General features: G+C 41.4%; 1 protein-coding gene and 1 non-coding gene across 6 annotated transcripts in view; both read left to right on the top strand.

Moving 5' to 3' along the window:
* LOC132622617 (uncharacterized) overlaps positions 1 to 18,893 on the top strand; it is a 33,396-nt gene extending 14,503 nt beyond the window's left edge. The window contains exons 1-3 of one of the 5 annotated variants that reach the window (XM_060337247.1): positions 13,569 to 13,723; positions 18,188 to 18,407; positions 18,543 to 18,893. In XM_060337247.1, the coding sequence (XP_060193230.1) occupies positions 18,216 to 18,407; positions 18,543 to 18,695 (345 nt within the window). In that variant the 5' untranslated portion in view covers positions 13,569 to 13,723; positions 18,188 to 18,215 and the 3' untranslated portion in view covers positions 18,696 to 18,893. Of the gene's footprint in view, positions 1 to 13,568; positions 13,724 to 13,747; positions 13,883 to 18,151; positions 18,408 to 18,542 lie in introns of those variants that run through there. The other 4 variants (XM_060337248.1, XM_060337250.1, XM_060337249.1 and 1 more) reach the window with 4 other exon arrangements.
* On the top strand, positions 3,708 to 3,814 carry LOC132625326 (small nucleolar RNA R71). Its single transcript, XR_009576763.1, has one exon. It is a non-coding gene; the product is annotated as a small nucleolar RNA R71 (small nucleolar RNA).
* Positions 18,894 to 20,360: the final 1,467 nt, after the last annotated feature.

The raw sequence follows: 20,360 nt of genomic DNA on the forward strand, positions 1-20,360 counted from the left end.
AATTGGCAATATCGGCATACCATGGTGCCACATCATTGGAAATGACCAAAACTCTTTCATCCGGGAAAGTGTCATCAATATCTAGCACATCACTCGGTCTCCCTGGTGCTTCCAGTCTGGAAAGATGGTCAGCTACTTGATTTTCTGACCCTTTCCGGTCTCTGACTTCAAAGTCAAATTCTTGTAGCAACAACACCCATCTTATCAACCGAGGCTTAGCATCCTTTTTCGCCATCAAATAGCGCAATGCAGCATGGTCAGTGTGAACCACTACCTTGGCACCCAACAAATAAGCCCGGAACTTTTCAAAAGCATAAACAATAGCAAGTAATTCTTGCTCCGTTACTGTATAGTTCAGCTGGGATCCATTCAATGTTTTGCTGGCATAATAAATTGGGTGTAGGATTTTGTTTAGCCGCTGACCAAGCACAGCACCAATTGCAAGACCACTGGCGTCACACATTAATTCAAAGGGAAGTGACCAATCTGGGGACACCACAATCGGTGCGGAGGTTAATTTCAGCTTCAACTCGTCAAACGCCTTGATGCACTTTTCATCAAAATTGAATTTGGATTCTTTTTCTAAGAGTTTGCACATGGGATTTGCAATTTTTGAGAAGTCTTTGATAAACCTTCTATAGAATCCGGCGTGCCCCAAGAAACTCCGAACTCCTTTTACTGAAACGGGCGGAGGGAGTTGTGAAATCACATCGATTTTAGCTTGATCAACCTCAATCCCTTTTTCTGATATCTTATGGCCAAGGACAATGCCCTCCTAGACCATAAAATGACACTTCTCCCAGTTGAGCACGAGGTTGGTTTCCTCACACCGTTGCAGCACCCGATCAAGATGACCCAAACATTCATCGAATGAATCTCCCACCACCGAGAAATCATCCATGAAAACTTCAAGAAAGTTTTCAACCATATCAGAGAATATGGACATCATGCATCTTTGGAAGGTAGTTGGTGCATTGCAAAGACCAAATGGCATCCGGCTGAAAGCGAATGTCCCATAGGGACAAGTGAAAGTAGTCTTTTCTTGGTCTTCCAACGCAATGTTGATCTGGTTGTATCCTGAGTACCCATCCAAGAAACAGTAATAAGATCTTCCGGCTAGCCGATCAAGCATTTGATCAATAAAAGGCATAGGGAAGTGATCCTTGCAAGATGCGGTATTCAGCTTCCGGTAGTCCATACACACTCTCCAACCGGTGACAGTCCTTGTTGGAATCAACTCATTTTTCGAGTTAGGGACAACAGTGATGCCCCCTTTCTTTGGCACACACTGAACAGGGCTTACCCAAGGGCTGTTGGCAATCGGGTAAACCACCCCAGCATCTAACCACTTAATGATCTCCTTCTTCACCACCTCTTGCATCGGTGGATTTAATCTTCTCTGATGTTCAACACTCGGCGAACTTTCCTCCTCCAACTGTATTCGGTGCTCACAAATTCCGGCGGGAATCCCCCGGATGTCCGCAATAGTCCAACCCAGAGCTCTTAAATGCTTTCTCAAGACTACGATGAGTCTTTGAATTTGGCCCTCATTCAGAAGCGATGACACAATAACTGGAAGAGTAGCATTTTCTCCAAGAAATACATATTTAAGATGTGATGGCAGTTTCTTGAGTTCCAGTTTCGGTGTCTCAATAATTGATGGTTTTGCTGGAGGAGTTGTTCGTTTCTCTAGATCAAGAGACAATTTCTTGGGCTCATAAGAGTAAGACCCCAGACCTGTGAGTGAATTCACTGTCTCATTATATCCCTCCATTTGGTCGGCATCAAAATTCACCAAGATGGCCAACAATGCTTCGCTCAAGCATTCTTCCTCCATTTTAAATTCCACTGCTTCATCCACCTTGTCAACAGAGTTTATGACTGAAATGCTTTGATAAGGACTAGGTAACTTCATGCCTTTGCTAGCGTGAAAAGTCACCTCCTCATCGTTCACCCGGAACTTTATTTCGTGCTTTTCGGAGTCCATAAGAGCCCTCCCTGTGGCAAGGAAAGGTCTTCCCAGAATAATAGGAATTTCTTGATCAATAGCACAATCAAGAATCACGAAATCTGCCGGCAGTAGAAATTCCCCGATTTGAACCAGCACATCATCAACTACTCCAACTGGCCTTTTTATCGATCTGTCAGCCATCTGCAACCTCATGGTAGTTGGCCTTGGCATAGCTAGCCCCGATCTCTTAAAAATTTCCAAGGGCATAAGATTTATGCTAGCCCCGTTATCACACAAAGCCCTGGCAAAATTTTGCTGCCCTATGGTGCATGGAATTGTGAATGCTCCAGGATTTTCCCTCTTTTGCACAGTGGTTTTGGAAAGAATGGCACTAACGCGGTGAGTGATACCCACAGTGTCGTGTTTCAATGGCTTTTTCTTCTTTGTTAAAAGATCCTTCAAATACTTAGCAAAGCCAGGCATTTCTTTAACAGCATCCATGAAAGGAATGTTCATCGTCAACTGCTTGAGTTGATCATAAAATCTCAAGCACTTCTCATCTTCTGTTTTTCTCACCAACCTTTGAGGAAAAGGCGGTGAAGATTTAAACAATTGGCTCAAAGGGCGAAGAGCACCGGAAAGTTTTGCCTTCCCCTTTTCCTGGTTTTCCACCGGTTCCTTTGGTTTATTAAGATTCAGCTCTTCTTCAACTACAATGGGGACTTCCTCCCCTGCTTCTTCCTCGACAATATCATCCAATACACTAGGCTGCGCTTCTTTTTCAACAATTGGTTCCTGATCAATTGGCTTTTTATTGTCACCCTGAAGTATTTTTCCACTTCTGGTGCTAATGGCAAGTAAATTCTCCACAGAGTTCACTCCACTACCTTTTGGATTAGGAACTGTATCACTCGGTAATTGTCCCCGTTGAGGAGTATACACTTCTCGGGAAAGGTCTCTGAATTGCGCTTCAAGCTTCTGAATGGAAGCTGAATGCGATAGTTGGACCTGGGACATTCCCTTGATTGTGCTCTCTGTTCTGTCTTGATTCATCAGCATTTTCTGCATCATACTCTTCAGTTCTGCAGAATCATTAGACGTGTTACCAGCAGAGTTAGTAGCTGAATTATCTTTCCATGGCTGGGAATTGGATGCTTGCCCCCTAGGTGGAATGTAGGGGTTAGAGCTCTTGTTGCCATAATTATTGTTATTGTAATTCCCTTGATTGGGATTACCCTGATCAGTTCTTCCATAATTCTGTCCTTGGTAATTTTGTTGAGGCCTTTGCCATGGGTGATTACCGGAACCTTGGTAGTTTTGCCGTTGATAACCCCCTTGCGAGTTATTGACATAATTCGCATCCTCATATTGTGGCTGCCCCTCAAGATAAGTTTCGTCAGAAACTTGATACATTCCGGGAGCATGAGGTGGCATCTCATCGATAACGTTTACACATTTGGCCTCTTTCTCCATAAGCCTTTTGGATAATAAATCCACGGTGGTTTGCAGTTGAGCGAACGCATGATCTCGCTCATGATTTTCTTTGGCCACCGCGGCCACAGAGGGACTACCATATGATAGGAATTCGCTATCAGTCGAATGCCAGGCTTGATTATGGGTAGTAAGCTTGTCGAGCAACCGGGTGATGTTGACAAAGGTTTTGTCCATAAAGCATCCCCCAGCTGCAGTGTTGACAGCTATTTGATTCATTGTATCTAGCCCCTTGTAGAACTTCTCTCTGAGAATTGCATCTGGAAATCCATGATTCGGAGATTGAGCTAGTTAATATTTGAACCTCTCCTATGCAGCATATAGTTGTTCCCCTGGAAGTTGTTTAAACCCAAAAATCTTATCCCGAAGCTCAGCCTTTTTGCTGGGTGGGAACCATTGTTTTAGAAAGATATTGGCCAACTCATTCCAGGTATGAATAGTATTGCTCGGGAGCTTTTCATACCATTCCCTAGCTTGGCCAGCTAATGAATATTTGAAAACCCGCAGTCGCAGTGCATCAGCAGGAACAGCACCTTGAGATTGTTGGGAACATACATGCACGAAATTCTTTAGGTGTCGAAGTGGACAGTCTTCCGAAGAATTTCGGAAATAGCCTTCAAGTTTCAATAGCCTATAGATAGAACTATCAATTTTGAAATTAGCATTTCCTGTTCTCGGGGGAACTACAGCAGAAGCATAATCAGCTTCGTCGATGAATTCTGCAAATACATTCTCATCCTCCTCTTCTTCTGGTGCAGGATGGTTCACTTGGATCCCCCCTTGGTTCCCTTGATTGCGATGGGGTCTTCCAGCCATGTTCACCTGGTTCACTAAAACATCAAACGAGGTGTGATGGAATAGAAAAAGTTTTAAAGAATAGTACACAACAATTAGTAATTTCTGAACCGTATTCCCCGGCAGCGGCGCCAAAATTTGATACGCTCAAATTACACCTATTAATGGCGTAAAGCGGACGTTGTCAAATATAGTAACCCAACAAGGTTGGGGTCGAATCCCACAGGGAATATGGAGAGAAAAGAGTACTAATCGTATGCGATACCAATCTTTAAATGCTTTAATCCTATTCCGGATAGTTTGAATTGATTGTTGAATAATGTAATTGAATACTTTGACTTAGAATGTAATTAATATGAGAGAGAGACTAAGGTTGTGTTTCCCAATTTGATTAGATATTATGCTTCGGATTTCAATGTGATATACTTCTAATGGTTGTTCTAAGAATATGCACTTGATCTCTTAAAGACTTCTTAATGTTTCCCAACAGTTAAGCAGTATTTCCTCTTTATGATTCTTCCGAATATAAAAGAGTTACAATCGAAGAGCGACCAATAATGCCAATTTAGACTTATTCTTATTCCTAAGTTAGTCTATTAAACGAGGGTTAACGCCTCGAGTCATTGTTATTCAATCTTACCAATATTGACTCTCTTTCCCAAGAAAAGTCAATATAATGGCTTCGGCTAATGCTTGCAATCATTACCCAACGTTACAACACAAAGATAGAATAAATAACAACAACCATTATGCATATATCAATAATAGAAACCCATTCACATAATACCCATCATGGGATTCACAACCTTAGAATTGAAATTAGCTACTCATAATGTTTCTTGACAGAAAAAGCTTAAAGATTAACATAATACACTTACAATACTAATACAAGATGGAATGAGAGTGAAGTTGTTGCCTTAAATGCTCCAATCACTTCAAGATTAAAAATCTAGGGTTTATGCCTCTAAAATAAAATCTGAATCATGAATTAAAACCCTACATTATGTATTTATAGAGCCAAAAATCGCGCCAAGTTTCTGGACAAAAATGCCCTTACGCCGCATTGTTACGGACCGTAACTCAGGTTACGGTCCGTCCTTCATTTCGTCATTTGACCACTTCGACGTTACGGCCACCATGCGACGGACCGTACCCTGTGTTACGGTCCGTCCTTCTGAAGCGTAAGTGGTGACAATTACTTGGCAACTCTCTGGAATTTTGGATGATGTTACGGTGAAGGGTTACGGACCGTAACACTAAACCGTAACACTGAAGATTTTATTGAAACTCTCTGGAAATTTAACTCATGTTACGGTGACATGTTACGGACCGTAACATGAGTTACGGACCGTAACACTTCACCGTAACACTGATGGTTTCAATGAAACTTTCTGGAAATTCAGGCCTTGTTACGGTTCAAAGGTACGAACCGTAACATGAGTTACGGACACCGTTACGGTCCGTAACATGAGTTACGGACCGTCTCTTAGCTCAAATTTGTCCGTTTTTCCAGCATTACTTCTCATTTCCGATCCTTAGTTAATCAACCCTATAAAACACAAAAAATAACATAAGAAACAATATAAAAACACTTAAAATCAAGCAATATTTCTAGTTACAAAGGCATAAAATGTGCCAAAATTCACGGCACATCAGGCACGCTTTATTTTATTTATGACTGACTACTTTTCTAAATGGGTCGAAGCGCAGGCCTTTGAAAAAATCAGAGAAAAGGAGGTTATCGACTTCGTTTGGGACCACATCGTCTGCCGTTTCGGCATTCCAGCCGAAATAACTTGTGATAACGGTCCTCAGTTCATGGGTAGTAAGGTCAACAGTTTCCTCGAGGGGTTGAAGATCAAGAAGATTGTGTCGACCCCATATCACCCGTGTGCAAACGGACAGGCGGAATCCACTAACAAGACAATAATCCAAAGTCTAAGGAAGCGGCTGGAAGCATCGAAGCACCGTGGGAGAGAAGTGTTGCCCGAGGTATTATGGGCTTACCGAACCACGACCAAGTCCAGCACGGGCGAGACCCCTTTCTCGTTGGTATACGGGACCGAAGCCCTTATCCCCGTCGAGGTTGGCGAGCCGACTCTCCGTTTCAGGTATGCAACCGAGGAGTTAAACGGGGAGGCCATGGTCGTAAGGCTCGACCTGGCAGATGAGATGCGCGAAAGAACATTGGTCCGAATTGCGGCTCAAAAGCAGAGGATGGAAAGGTACTACAATCGGAGAGCCAACTTTCGGCATTTCCGGGTTGGGGACTTGGTACTTCGAAAAGTCACTTTGCATACAAAAAACCCAAACGAGGGAAAACTAGGACCAAACTGGGAAGGGCCGTACAAGGTGACCGGTGTAACAGGCAAAGGATCGTACCAGCTGGAGTCCATGGATGGACAATGCCTACGCAACAACTGGAACATAGCCCATCTGAAAAGATATTACTGCTAAGGTATGATCCTCTCATATACCTTCTGTTAACCGTATTGTATTTTTGCAGGAAATCGAACACGACACAAAAATAGAAACTTAGGACTGAAAGCACGTGTTGCACTCTTTTCCTTAAGTGCGGTTTTGTCCCAAAATGGGTTTTCCGCCGAGGTTTTTAATGAGGCAACGAGTACAACGTGCTACGCAATAAAGGCCAAGGGCCAGAACTCGGACACCCGAGGTTGCATCTTCCGAGTGAGGGCTTGGTAACACTCACCCGACCTCGAAGCTCGGATCAGTGTTAAGGGGCCACAGTACCCACATTGAGGCATGGCACGATAAAGAGAAACAAGGGAAGAAATTCAGCGCATAGGCCGGCCACCGGCCACCGCCTTCGATGTAAGGACTAAACGATCATAATGAATCGTGTCCCATTCAACATTTGCCACGGCAAAAGCATAGGCCGGCCGCCGGCCTCCGACTTCGATGTAAGGACCAAACGATCATAATGAATCGTGTCCCATTCAACATTTGCCACGGCAAAAGCATAGGCCGGCCACCGGCCTCCGACTTCGATGTAAGGGCCAAACGATCGCAATGAATCGTGTCCCATTTAGTGTTTGCTATGGCAAAGATACAAGGAATGAAAATTCTCCTATATGTACGAACACTTGTAATACAAAAGTCATTACAATAACCAATATTTTGGCAGTGCTCAAGTTGTACGCCCAAAAAACTGGGCGAAGTGAGGTCATCTCAAATCGGCCTTAAAGATAAGTCCCACGGGCAGAATTAATCAACGACCACGGATCATCTTGTCCGAAATTCGGACCAATAGTTCAAGGCAGAATAAAAACAAGCAATCAAACGAAGACACAAGAGAAGTGTAACTTTCGTATACGCAAAGGATACTTTTATAAAGAGTACATTTACATAAAAAATAAAAAAGATCCTATGCTACTCAGCACGGCTAGAGTCAGAATAATCGGACTCGGTTCGTTCGGAGTCATCCGAGTCGGACCCAAGGGCACGGTTGGCCTCCTCCTCCATCTCCTTGGCCTGGGTAATCAGGGCCGGAAGATCGGATAATCCGCGATCGGCCTCTTCAAGGGTGAGCCGCCGAGACTTCCACTTCTCATACTCGGCAACAATGACAGTATGGGCCTCGGCCGTCTCCACGCCTTTCCAGGCTTCTTCCAAGTCAGCCTCAACCTTAGCCAACTTAGCCTCTAGCTCAGCTCGGCCTGCCACAGCGATAGTCCTCATGTGGACATCAGCTTCTAGCTCGGCCTTAAGAACGTCGTTGGCACTCACCGCCTCCTCCAGCTCGGCTTTTAAGCCCTCACTCATCCGAGACCGCTCCTCGGCCTTCTCTTCGAAAACTTTCATGCGTTTTTCGTACAGGGCGGTATCAGATTCCAGTTGCCGATTCCTCTCGGCCAAGATAGTCGCATCGGCTTTCACCAAGTCAAGTTCCCCTCGGAGTTGAGAGACAGTGGTCTCCAACTCATCCAGCCTTGACGAAAACTGAGCTTTGTCTCGGCTGAGGCAAATCTTATCAGCCTCGAGGCTTCGGTTATAATCAGTCATGGCGGCCAACTCATTTTTTAAACGACAACTTTCGTCCTTAGCCGCATCGAGTTCGGGACGAAGGTTGGCGAGAACGGCGGCCTGGCTCAACTCTTCCTCTTTCTCTCGGAAGAGGTGCTTGTATTTCTCCGTTTCTCGGCCCTGGGCGTCTAGTTGGCCTCGGAGATCATCCATCTCGTGTTGGGCACGGATGAAGGCTTCGTTCACCAGTACTACACTCTGCAAGGAAAGCAAACATAAGGAATCAAAACCAAAATGAGCGCAAAATCTGATTGATATGCAAAGATGGCTGTAAGTTCTACCCGGTTGCCCGCGTGCATGCCTTCGTTCATGAGGCATTGCCAAGTGACCCCGGTCATTTTGCACTTATCCGAGTCGGAAACAAGAGGACGCAAATAACTTGCCACTCCTACCGGACGTGATAGAAAGCCACAATCCTCGGGGACGGTGACTACGGCCGATCTGGTCCTTCTCGGCTCAACGCTCGGGGCTGGGAAGATGGTCACCAGGTTATCCCTAGAGCCAGATTCTGACTGTCGGTTGGCCGACCTCGTGACCCGAGGAATTGGAAGATGGCCAAAACCGGCAGCTTCACCGGTAGCCGGAGGAGTGGCTGAAAACATATCTTCGAAGTCTGCAACCCTCGGGGCAGGGGTAGACGAACTCGGTATAGACTCAATATTCCTGGCGAGGGCCGGGGGCTCGGAAGTAGAAACCGGTTCGTGGCCGGGCGATGGACGAGCCTGAGTGGGGGCTTCGGTCTCCGGAACTGGAACGGTCCCTTGATCGGTTGCAGCAACAGCCGTTTCCCCGGCTCCTTTTCTCCTTTGCAGGGGAGTATCTTCCGAAGAAGTTTCACCTGAAATGTCGACGAAGTCAATCGACCGAAGAGGGGCCGGGGAAAGGATTTCTTCCGCGCTTGAAAGAAGAGCGGGAATTAAGATACCTTCATTCATAGAAGGCAAGGGCGGTTCGGAGGCAGTCTCCTCGGGTACTGGGGCCGCTAACGGTGCCGGGTCTACCCTCCGAACAATGATGTCGGACTCCACCTCCTCCCTCGGTGGCCGGGAAACACTCCTTGCTTTCTTCCGTTTGGACGGTTGGCCCTTTTCAAGGGGTCGTTTCCTTTTGGCGGCTTCGGCGAGAACGCGAGCGGAACCCGCCATGTCGAACGCGGACGCCGGTGCAGGGGAAGCAGCCCCCGACGCCGATCTAGATGCCACCGAACCCTTCGGCAAGCCTGAATGACAAAAGCATAGGCAGGTTAAGGAAATTGACGGCCTCGAATGGCTAAAGAGGCAACGAGATCAAAGGGAAGTCAAATATTACCATGATTTTGAGCGATCCATCGACCGCGTGATAAGTGGGCCCAAGTCCGGTCCTCATAGGGAAGCTGGTTGAGGAGCGCCGTGACCCACTCAGTCAGATCTCGAATAACCGGGGGAACAAATCCATTTGCTGTAAAGTAGCGAAAGGGTGGTGAGAAAACAATACCGTAAGCAACTAAACATATGATGACGATTACTCAAAGGATCGAACTTACGTTTGTCGTTCCATTTCTCCGGAAAAGGTTGATAGGAGGCCGGGATTATGTCCTCGGATTTTACCCGGACGTAGCGTTCCAACCACCCCCTGTCCCGGTCTTCGTCCATCTTCGAGAAGAACGGGTTCCGGCTGCGCTTGGCTAATCTTATGACACCACCCCGGAATATCCTCGGGGAATACAAACGTATTAGGTGGCCCAATGAGAATTCCTTCTCAGCCCTGATGGCCAGCAACCGGAGGCAGGCAACGACCCTCCAAACAGTTGGGCCGATCTGAGCCAAAGTTACGCCATAAGTCCGGCACATATCCAGTATGACCGGATCAACCGGGGGGTCGAGCTTAAGGGTGAAGGGGTAAGTGTACACGTACAAAAACCCCTCCCGGTGGTCGGTTATGGATTCATCTGGCCCGGGTGCGAAAACCCTTACCGGGCGTGTGTCCCACCCGCAGTCTGTCCGGACTGTGTCGAGCCTGTCCTCGGTTATAGAGGAAGGATATCGCCTCACGTCGTATCCCCGGTCTGAAACGACGGAGGGTTTTTCTACCTCCAGGTCTTTGTTGAAGTTAAATTTTGCCGGTATAATATCCGAGGCCCCAGTTTCGGGATTACCCTTTTGTTTGACCGGGGATACGGCCTCGGCCCTCGGGGACGAGATTGAAGGAACGTCTGTAGAAGTGGTTTCAGACATGATTGAAAGAAAAGGAGAAAAGTAGGGAATGGCGTAAAGGAAACGAAGGAAGTGACGATTTGAAGAAGCAAAGAAGCAATTGACGAGAGTAGTGACAAAGCTAATTCCCTTTCCTTTCTTTTTTTTTTTGTATTGGTAAGAGAAGGTTTGGCAACGAATTTGTGAACGGAAAGGATGGTTTTTGACGCACAGAAGGAAGAAGAAAAGGGAGAGCAAACCAGAAAAGTGAAAAATGAGGAAAAGAGGGGCTTTATATAGACGTAAGGGAGGAACGGTTATCGAGGGCGGCCAATCGAGGATCGCCACGTGTTGCGACATTAATGCGAAACGACGTGTAAAAGGCGGTTGACAGGAACGAACAAACCAGAATTGGACACGTGGGCGACAAAAAGGAAGACGAAACGCAGCCGTTCCCGCCAAAATAAAGTGATAAGAATTGGCCGACCGGGTGGCCGGATGTACGATTCATTCACTTCCCATCACTCCGATAGATCGTTGATCCGGGAAGCGTGGGGCTATCTGTATACGGTGAAAACCGGATGAGGGCCAATCCGGGGTAACCGTGGCTCGGAGGAGGAAAAGGAGGGAAAGTTCGTGTATAAGCATCGGGTTTCCGGATAAGCATTCGGATCAAAGCCGAGCGGAAGCATCATCGGTCCCGGTTTTTAAGCCACCGAAGGTTCGGATCTCTTTCCGGGGGGTACCGCCGGTGGTCCGGTACCCGTGAGTCCGTTGGTCCGTTATGACCGTTACTGGGGCGCAGCAGTGGTGTCACATCATGGTCGGCTACCAACTATGCGTGTGTCAGACGGCGCCGTCAGTCAGATCCCATCACACCCATACAGGGGCTGTCCTTTTATTATTATTTTATTAATTCATATTGAGGAGGGCCCATGGGTTCATCACTATAAATAGGGCATTCCCTCCTCCCTTTGGGGGTTGGTTGATCTTTTATTCAAAAGAACACTTGTAACACAATACATATATATATACAGTTCTTGCAATCTCAATATTGATATTTTCCATTGTAAGTTTGTCATCTATATCATATTTCTTCAATCAAATTGGCCATACGCGGAGTCATCTGTCACTTGCGCTCCTTGCACACTTATCAATAAGCATTCTCATCCACGGTTTGTAATAAACATTGGGACTCAAGCACATATCCTATACTCACACACAAATTCAATTGATTACCGAATCCGGGGTAAACAAACATATGCATGAACTATAAAAAAAATCTTGAAAAAGTGAATGTAAAGATGCATTATACAATAACATGACTATGATGAAACATAATTAGAGTTGACAAAACGATACTCTGTCCTAATAATTCAAAGATAAAATTGACAATAAAAGTTATTATTTTAAAACCTAAAACTAGATACAAATTAATACTCATTATAATATAAATAGTCAGAGTAGAGTCTTCAAAACATTATCTAAACTAGAGTGATATCAAAAGAAATTCTAAAACTAAAAACTATCTTGAAAAAGATAAATTGAAGAATGCTAAGAAAATCTTAAAGAAAATAAAGCATAAAGAAGGAAAATGCAAACATGGAAGATGGACAAGAGGGGGTTGCTCAGATGGTAAGCGCCCTCCACTTTCAACCTGAAGGTTGCGAGTTCGAGTCACCAAAGGAGCAAAAGAGAGAGCTCTTGGGGGAGGGGTTAAAAAAAACCAAAAAAAAAAAAAAAACCAAACATGGAAGATAGTAAGAATTGGAGGACAAAACTATTTGCTTTGTAGTTTACTTTGCATACAAAGGTGTAAAGTGTATATATTACTCTGTAAACAATAATGAGAGTCTTCAAAACATTATCTAAACTAGAGTGATATCAAAAAAAATTCTAAAACTAAAAACTATCTTGAAAAAGATAAATTGAAGAATGCTAAGAAAATCTTAAAGAAAATAAAGCATAAAGAAGGAAAATGCAAACATGGAAGATGGACAAGAGGGGGTTGCTCAGATGGTAAGCGCCCTCCACTTTCAACCCGAAGGTTGCGAGTTCGAGTCACCAAAGGAGCAAAGGAGAGAGCTCTTGGGGGAGGGGTTAAAAAAACCAAAAAAAAAATAAAAATCCAAACATGGAAGATAGTAAGAATTGGAGGACAAAACTATTTGCTTTGTAGTTTACTTTGCATACAAAGGTGTAAAGTGTATATATTACTCCGTAAACAATAATGAGAAAAGCTTATGAAATTAGGATAAACGATTAGAAAAAACTTTTGACTTTTTGAGATATTTAGTTTGAGAATTTACTATGAGTTAATTACTGGATATTTAACTTTTTTTTTTTTTAATATTAAGTAATTTTGTCTCAAATTTGTAAAAGTTCCCGGGGCTTTCGCATAGGCGAATGCCCCGAAGGTTGGGGCTTACGCCCCAGGATACTTACACCCTGGTTGTATGCCTCGGTGCGTTTTTGGTACGCCTTGCCCCGGAGCTAGCCCAAAAATGCCTTTTAAAACACTGATTAGAAGTTCTTGGAGGAGCATTTAAAATATGAGTGGAGCATTAGCAATGCACGATTTAAAAAACAAACGACAGTTCGAGTGAGCAAGGGAAAATAACACTCTATGTCTATTTGGAGAAAATATTTACCCGAAATAGCTCATATTTCTAATCTTACCCGAAATGACCCTCTTATACATTATTATACACTTTTATACAAGGTTGATACATTATCTACAGTAAGTGTATAATGTTTTCTATTGTGTGTATAAACACTATTGCAAAAACAAAAAACAAAAACTGACTATGCGGATGTAAATTAAAAATAAGGCTACGTGGATGTAGTATTTTATGTTGGACTATATATTATTGAAATCACCCCAAATTAAAAGTGCACTAAGAGGGTGTCTGGATTGATTTATTTTAAGTTGTTTTTTACTTTTTGTGGCGTTTGAGAAAGATAAAAAATATTTTTACTCACTTACTTTTAGGCCAAAAAATTACAAAAGTAAAGCTAAAGACTTTTAGCTTCTAGCTTATAAGCTGTTTTTGAAAATTCAATCCAAACAACCTCTAATTCTTGAAACATAGTGGGACTATAGTGCTCCATGAAAAAATAGAGGGATTACTTTTAAGTCTAAATCCAAAGAAGAGGGATAGTTTTGAGGTTTTTCTCTTAATATAAAAAATACACTAGTGCGTTTTTCCTTTCTCACTCCCGGTCGAAAAAGCAAACCCTCCCTGCGTGCCTTTTTCCACCAATTTCAGTAAGTTTCTTAGGTTCCACCAAGAATTACTTTATACATTTTTTTCTTTTTCTGTATGAGAGAATTTGTATAACTTGTGGACTCTGTTCGCAGAACTGATAATACCAAATTAAAATAATGTACAGAGTAAAGATATAAAAAAGAAGCTTTAAAATTTCGGTAATTTACTTCAATGAGTTTAAATACAGATTTCTATTTTTTTATATTTATTTTTGAGCATTTTCTTGAAATGGGGTGCTAAAAGTTGCTCTATGTCGTCTAGTTATTATCTGAGCTTCCATTCATGGCTTGTGTTTACCTATTTTTTCAACTTCCAATGCTGCAATTTATATTGTTCTGACTATTATTTAGCTTCCAGGAGAATGGGGTTTTATATTGGACGCAAGATGGGAAGCAATCCACCATTGAGAAATTATAAAAAGAATAATCTTTTGTTGTTGTTAATATTATGAGAGTTTATATTTTGCTTCAGGATGTCATGCCTATTACTTTTTTTAGATTGGTTTGCACATATAAATCGAAAAGATGAATAAAGGATATAGCCCAAGATAGACATGCTGTTAATCTTTCTTCCAGTATATAATTGATCTTGGACTCTGTGTGTATGCCTATTGTTGCACCTTGTAAATAAACCTTCTGTTTATGGTTTTGGGTGTCTCTAAAAATGGCTTATTTTAGGCTGTAATGGAATGGAAACCTGTGATTCGTTGATGGGTTCTCTGCTGAATTTGATTTAAAACTGCTTTCAAGACTTTAGCTAGATAAATGAATAATTTTACAAGAATAGAAAGAAAGAAAAAAAAAAAGTCAGCTTTTGGTTATTATTGGGGGTAGAGAAAGGTCCAACCTCATCCATTAGAGTCTTCAACTCACCTAGACAAGATATATGGAAGTTTGGAGAGTAAGATTAAAAGTTACTAATAAAGAACCTAAGGTCTAAGATAAGGAGATCAATGAGTTTATCGTCTTGAAAAATTGATTTTGGTTACGTTTTGGAAGTTATGGATGTTAGTATTTGGGTATATATACTCGTGTGGGGCCGCTACGCCGTGAGTTTGCTTTGCGATTTAGTTAGACAGGGTCTAAGGGAACCAAAAAGAATAAGAAGTGAGTGAGGTGGAGGGAAGGAACTCCTAGATGTAGTGAAAGTGAAGCTCATTGAAACGAGCACTTAGCAGAGCTTGAGATTGTGCTACCTATAGCAAACTGTTTGTTCAGGATTAACTTTACATCTTTGAGTGATATCAGTTTTTTTATGCGGTAACAGAGGAATGCACATCTTTATAGTTGTCTGCATTATTTGTGGATGCAAGAAACTTGTATCTAGTGATCAGTGTTGTTAAAGGCGAGCGCCTTCTCGCCTTTGGCGAGAGGCGTGGCATGGCGAGGCTGCTGCGCCTTTTATGGCCATGGCGAGCAGACCTTCAAAAGGCGTGCCAATGGCGAGAAAGGCGCTAATGGCGCCAAGGCGAGGCGCCCAGTTATGGCGAGGCGAGCAGACCTTTTTTTTTAAAAAAAAAAAAAAAAAAAAAGAAGTGGAGGACTTAAATAAAAATAGCAGCTAGGGTTTTCTGTTTGCCTCCTCCTCTCTTCTCCTTCAAGGTTTCAGGTACTCTCTTTCTCCTTCTTCTTTTTCTTCAGTTCTTCTTCTTTCTTCTTCTTTCTTCCTCCTGTATTTTCGACTTCTTCTTTCTTCCTCCTGTATTTTCGACTTCTGCTTCTTCTTCTGTTCTTCTTCTTTCTTCTTCTTTTTTTCCGGCGACAACTGCCCTATTTCCGGCCACCTCTGTTTTTTTTTTCCTTCTTCTATTCTCTTCTTCTTTTTCTGTTTTTTCTCCTCTGTTTTTTTACCCTCTGTTTTTTTCTCCTCTGTTTTTTTTTTTTCTCTGTTTGGAAATCTTGAAGATCTTGAATTTGAATAGACTTTTAGTATTGCACTATTGCTTTAATTTTAGTGTTGCTTGTCTTGTCACTTATGAATTATTGAGTCATTGACTCATTCAAGTTCTAGACTTTTAGTATCTACTATCTACTTTTATTTTTTGAATTGAAATATTTGCTAATATGTTATTGCTAGTGAGATTTTGATTATTTACATATGCAATTAAATATTTTAATTTTTTGGTATTTATTGGCGCCGCACTTCAAAAGGGCGAGCGCCTCGCCGCGCCTTAAGGCGAGGCAGGCCCTTGTCGCCTTTTGTCACCGCGCGCCGTCCAAAACACTGCTAGTGATAAGTGGCTAACCAACCAATTTGATCTTGAGAAAAATTTCACCACACTTTCAAGAGGACCTTATATTTCTTTTTCTCGCGGATGAGTCACTGAAGCTTCTAAGGTAAAACTCCCTCAATAGGAAGATTCATACATTTACTTTCTCGAACGACCCTAAGTCTTGTTAGGTCTCAAGCTGTTTTATGTTTCATTCACTCAATTTCGAAAGAGGGCCTATGTATATTCATGTAGAGATAAATGGTATGTGTAACCCTCTCGCTGTTGTCTATCCTCTTTGCTTCTAGGGAAGCAATTTTCTTTGATTTGACTAGAGGAGATACTTAGCATTTCTAAATGGCACAGAAATGTCCCAATAATTACTCTTCTAAAAAATAATACAAAGAGACCATAGTAAAAGAATATTGGGAAATATGAGAGATCATCATTGATGTTTCATGAAAAGCTGAGATGGGTATTTATATATCAGAGGATGAGAGGGAAACTTAAAGGAAAAAGCTGTGTTTGAGCCCATTTGGCTTAGCTTATAAGTTGTTGAAAACAGCTTATAAGCTGTTTTCAGCTTTTTTGAGTGTTTGGCTGGCCAGCTTATAAGCCATTTTGTACTTAAAATAAGCCCAAAAAAAAATAAGTTGGCCTGTTTGGCTTAGCTTAAAAAAAGCAGCTTATAAGCCAAAAAAAAAGTAGCCCAACTTTTTTTTTTTGGCTTATAAGCTAAAAACAGCTTATAAGCTTTTAGCTTATAAGCTGCTTTTTTTTTAAGCCCATCCAAACAGACTCTTTATTGTTGAGAAAATGATGTTTACAATGACTTGTTCTTGAACATTTCCAGTGATGTTCAAAATTGACTAAAGTGAAAAAGCTATTTATCATGTCTAATCTTTTTTCTTTTAAACTTAAACAATTGCAGTGATAATAAGTAAAATCTCAACGGTTTAGGCTTGATTACCCCCATCATTGGTTCATAGCACTGAAAGGCTCAGTTTTGGTGCATTATGTTATGTTTTCACATCTTTTATCTTGCCTTTGAAGTTTGAATGATCAAATACTGGTGATTATTGTAAAATGTGGGTTTGTCAAATATTCTAATTCAAGAGTCTCAAGGGTGCTTGTATAGAATCTGTTTTCACTACTGTTTAGCTGGGACTTGCTACACCTTTTTACAGATTTGTCTAAGTTATTTAACCATTTTAGTTTAGTCTGCCAATGAAGTCTTGCTTTGGCTCGACTACTACATGTTTCAGAACTAGAGCACTAAGTTGCGCGGACTATTCACTTTCGATGCCGCACCCGTGTCGGATTCTCCAAAAATACGCTACTTTTGGAGAATCCGACACGTACCCGTTGAAATTTTTGAAGAGTCTGAGCAACATAGCTAGAGCAGCTTCTTAAAACCATGAATGCACATTTCTTCTCGTCTATTGCTGTAAGCATCCCTTCTACTTCTATCGAAAACACACAAAAACATTGAGTTCTCTTGTTTCCATAGTTTTCTTCTTTATTTGTTGTACATTGTTCTGGAAAAAGTATGTTTTTAGTTGTTCCAATTCCCTTTTCATAACGAGTGTGTTTAATCGTGTGAATCGCCTCATTGAAAAGATCAGCTGTTAAAGAATGGGTACTTTTTCTTTGTCAAAAGAATGGATACTTTATTTATTTGAATATGTCTGCAGTATGTCCCTGCATGTATGGACTTGACTTTTTTCTTGGGTCAGGTATGTGAAATAATTTTGGTTAGTGGTGAGACTCGATTCCAGCATGTCTCTTGCTCTGATGACATGTTGAATTGTGTGAATTGACCCATCTATAAGTTTATGTTGTTAGGGAGAGGTGGGCTCTTCATTACAATTTGTTTTCAATCATGGGGTGACCTCTTATCTCTAGTCAGCTACTGTATGGAAGTTCTTCTCTGAGGGGCAGAATTTCACCTAACTACTATGCAGATCGCATACATCCCAAACTTATGATTTTACTTGTGTTAATTGTAATGCAGTTTTCTCCCACGACGGAGAATTTTATTTCTCTGAGTGCCTCACTTTTTCTATAATATGTTGATTGTGAATTTTATTTCCTTTTTTTTTTTTTCCTTTTTCAGAATTCATTTCCGATTTCCAGCTAACCTACTCTTTTTACTAAGATGTTCGTTACCTTTTCTTTTTGGAACTATCCCTGCAAATCTTACTCTTTTTTATTGAAGTGCTGCTTTTGAAGGAAAAGTTCTGTTCTGCTACAGGAAAGCAGAAGCAGCAAAGCAGGAAGAGATGAGTGCTTACAACGCTTTTAAAGCTTGTACTCCAGTCGCATGGAGCCCTAATCTATACATAACCCTCGTAAGGGGTATCCCAGGCACTAGGAGGCTCCATAGGCGTACCCTTGAGGCACTGCGTCTTCGCAAATGCAACCGGACTGTAATGCGATGGAACACACCTACTGTTAGGGGAATGCTTCAGCAGGTTTTAATAGTGTGGTGCTATAGACATGGACTAATTTAATGAGTTGTCTTGCCTTTAATTGTCTAGTCTGGTATATGTACTCTTGTAGTTACCATATGAAGATTAATATTTTTGTATCTCTCATTTTGATCTTAGGTGAAAAGATTGGTTGTCATTGAGACAGAAGAGATGTACAATGCACGTAAGGAGAAACTAGCTAATCACAAAGCTCTACGTCCTCCTTTGGTTGTAAACCATCATGGAGCAGCCGCAGCTCCAGCAGCTCCCGCAGCTGATTCAGTTCAGTAACTGTCGAAACTCTTTCATGGTCAGTTTTGTAATTTTGTCCTGCTAATCGACTGATGTAGTGCAGCCAATTAGTATTTTGGAACATTTGAAAGCTGTTACTATGAAATAGCATTGCACCTTTATATTCAGGTGATGATACATTGTTTATGTGGTGGTTATTATTTTGGCTATAACATAATGCATGATGCTTCTGGAGTTTGGAGGAATCTAGGGAATTGATAGGTCGTTAATCTGAAATAAGCTCGTGTAAACTAAAAACTGGCTCTAGCCCGTTGATATGGGATCATTTAGCTTGCCTTATGTCTTGTTAGTTATCACTAAGTTAGGAAAAATCTTATATTTTGGTGTTTCTCCGACAACTCTACGCGATTTCATTGTCTTTCGTTGCCATTTCGTCGTCTTTTCACTTTGCTGCTACTTATGAACTGTCTCTTGATGTGATTTCTGACTTGGCACAAAAGTTAAGAGAGCTAAATTTTTGAAGTCTAAGCATTCTATTTCTTATTAAAAAAGCCTTGAGTATCCATGAATCTTTTGTCACTCTCTGGGTTTTGATCATAGCTCAAATCCAATATGATTTGTGTTAATTAGAGGTATTACGTGGTCATAATTATGCAGGGCATTTTGGAGTGTGCAAATGATGAATTCAGAGGCTTTATTCTGTCTTTTTGCTCTTCTATGTCCTTTCTTTCTTTTGAAATGGCTTTGCTTTTTAAACGTTGGCTGCTTTATTAAAAAAAACACATTTAAATGTTAAAAGTTATGCTGGTCTTTGTATAAGAAAAAAATCAACTAATATCACAATAGTCTCTTTGATTAAAAAAGAAGAAATCAATGTAGTAACAGTTATTTTGACTTAAATATCTTTAGCCTGAAATGATGGTCGGCCATTACTACTTCTGGACAAGTTGGCCATTACCACTTCTGGACAAGTTGGTGCTTTGATTATTAAAGGTTTTAGGGGAGAAGAAATATGGGGTCAGGGATTGGTGGCTGAAATTTCCAAAATGTTTATCTTTGATCTGTTGGTAAGTAAAAATTATGACATAGAAAAACATACTAAACATTTTATTAAGAGTGAGTCGTCAGCTTACTGATTTTTTTTTTTTTTCCCATGGCGTATTCTCAAAGGCCATCCAGGACTATAGCTGTCAAAATGCCTCTATAGTCAATCCCTTGACCATTAATCCAAAGAAAAGAAAAAAGAAAGAAAATAAAAACTTAATTATCTAGAGATAATTTTATAACGCAATTATCGGCATACATTGTTAGAACAAAACCATTGACATTCGAAGTCACGTTAATGGGGCAGATCTCCGGGCTTCGGAGATAAAGGACACGTTTTTTGTAAATACTTTTTTGGGAAATTTTCACAAATGACTACATTTTAACTTTTTTTTTTTTTTTTTTTGCATAGTTACACTTTCGCTAATTACATTTTGTAGCTACAGTAATATGCATTCAAATTCGGTTGTATTTCAATGTATTCATTCGTAACTACTTTTACACTGTATTCAACTTATTGTATTTAAATCCGGTTGTATTCAAACAACATAAGTGCAAAAAAATATAGGGCTAATTCAAATTCACTGTATTTATTTGTATACAAAAAAATCTCCTTCGAAATACAGGCGAAAAATACATAAAGAAACACTGAATTTTACA

The sequence above is a fragment of the Lycium barbarum genome, chromosome 12 (assembly GCF_019175385.1).
Source record: "Lycium barbarum isolate Lr01 chromosome 12, ASM1917538v2, whole genome shotgun sequence".
Taxonomy (NCBI): domain Eukaryota; kingdom Viridiplantae; phylum Streptophyta; class Magnoliopsida; order Solanales; family Solanaceae; genus Lycium; species Lycium barbarum.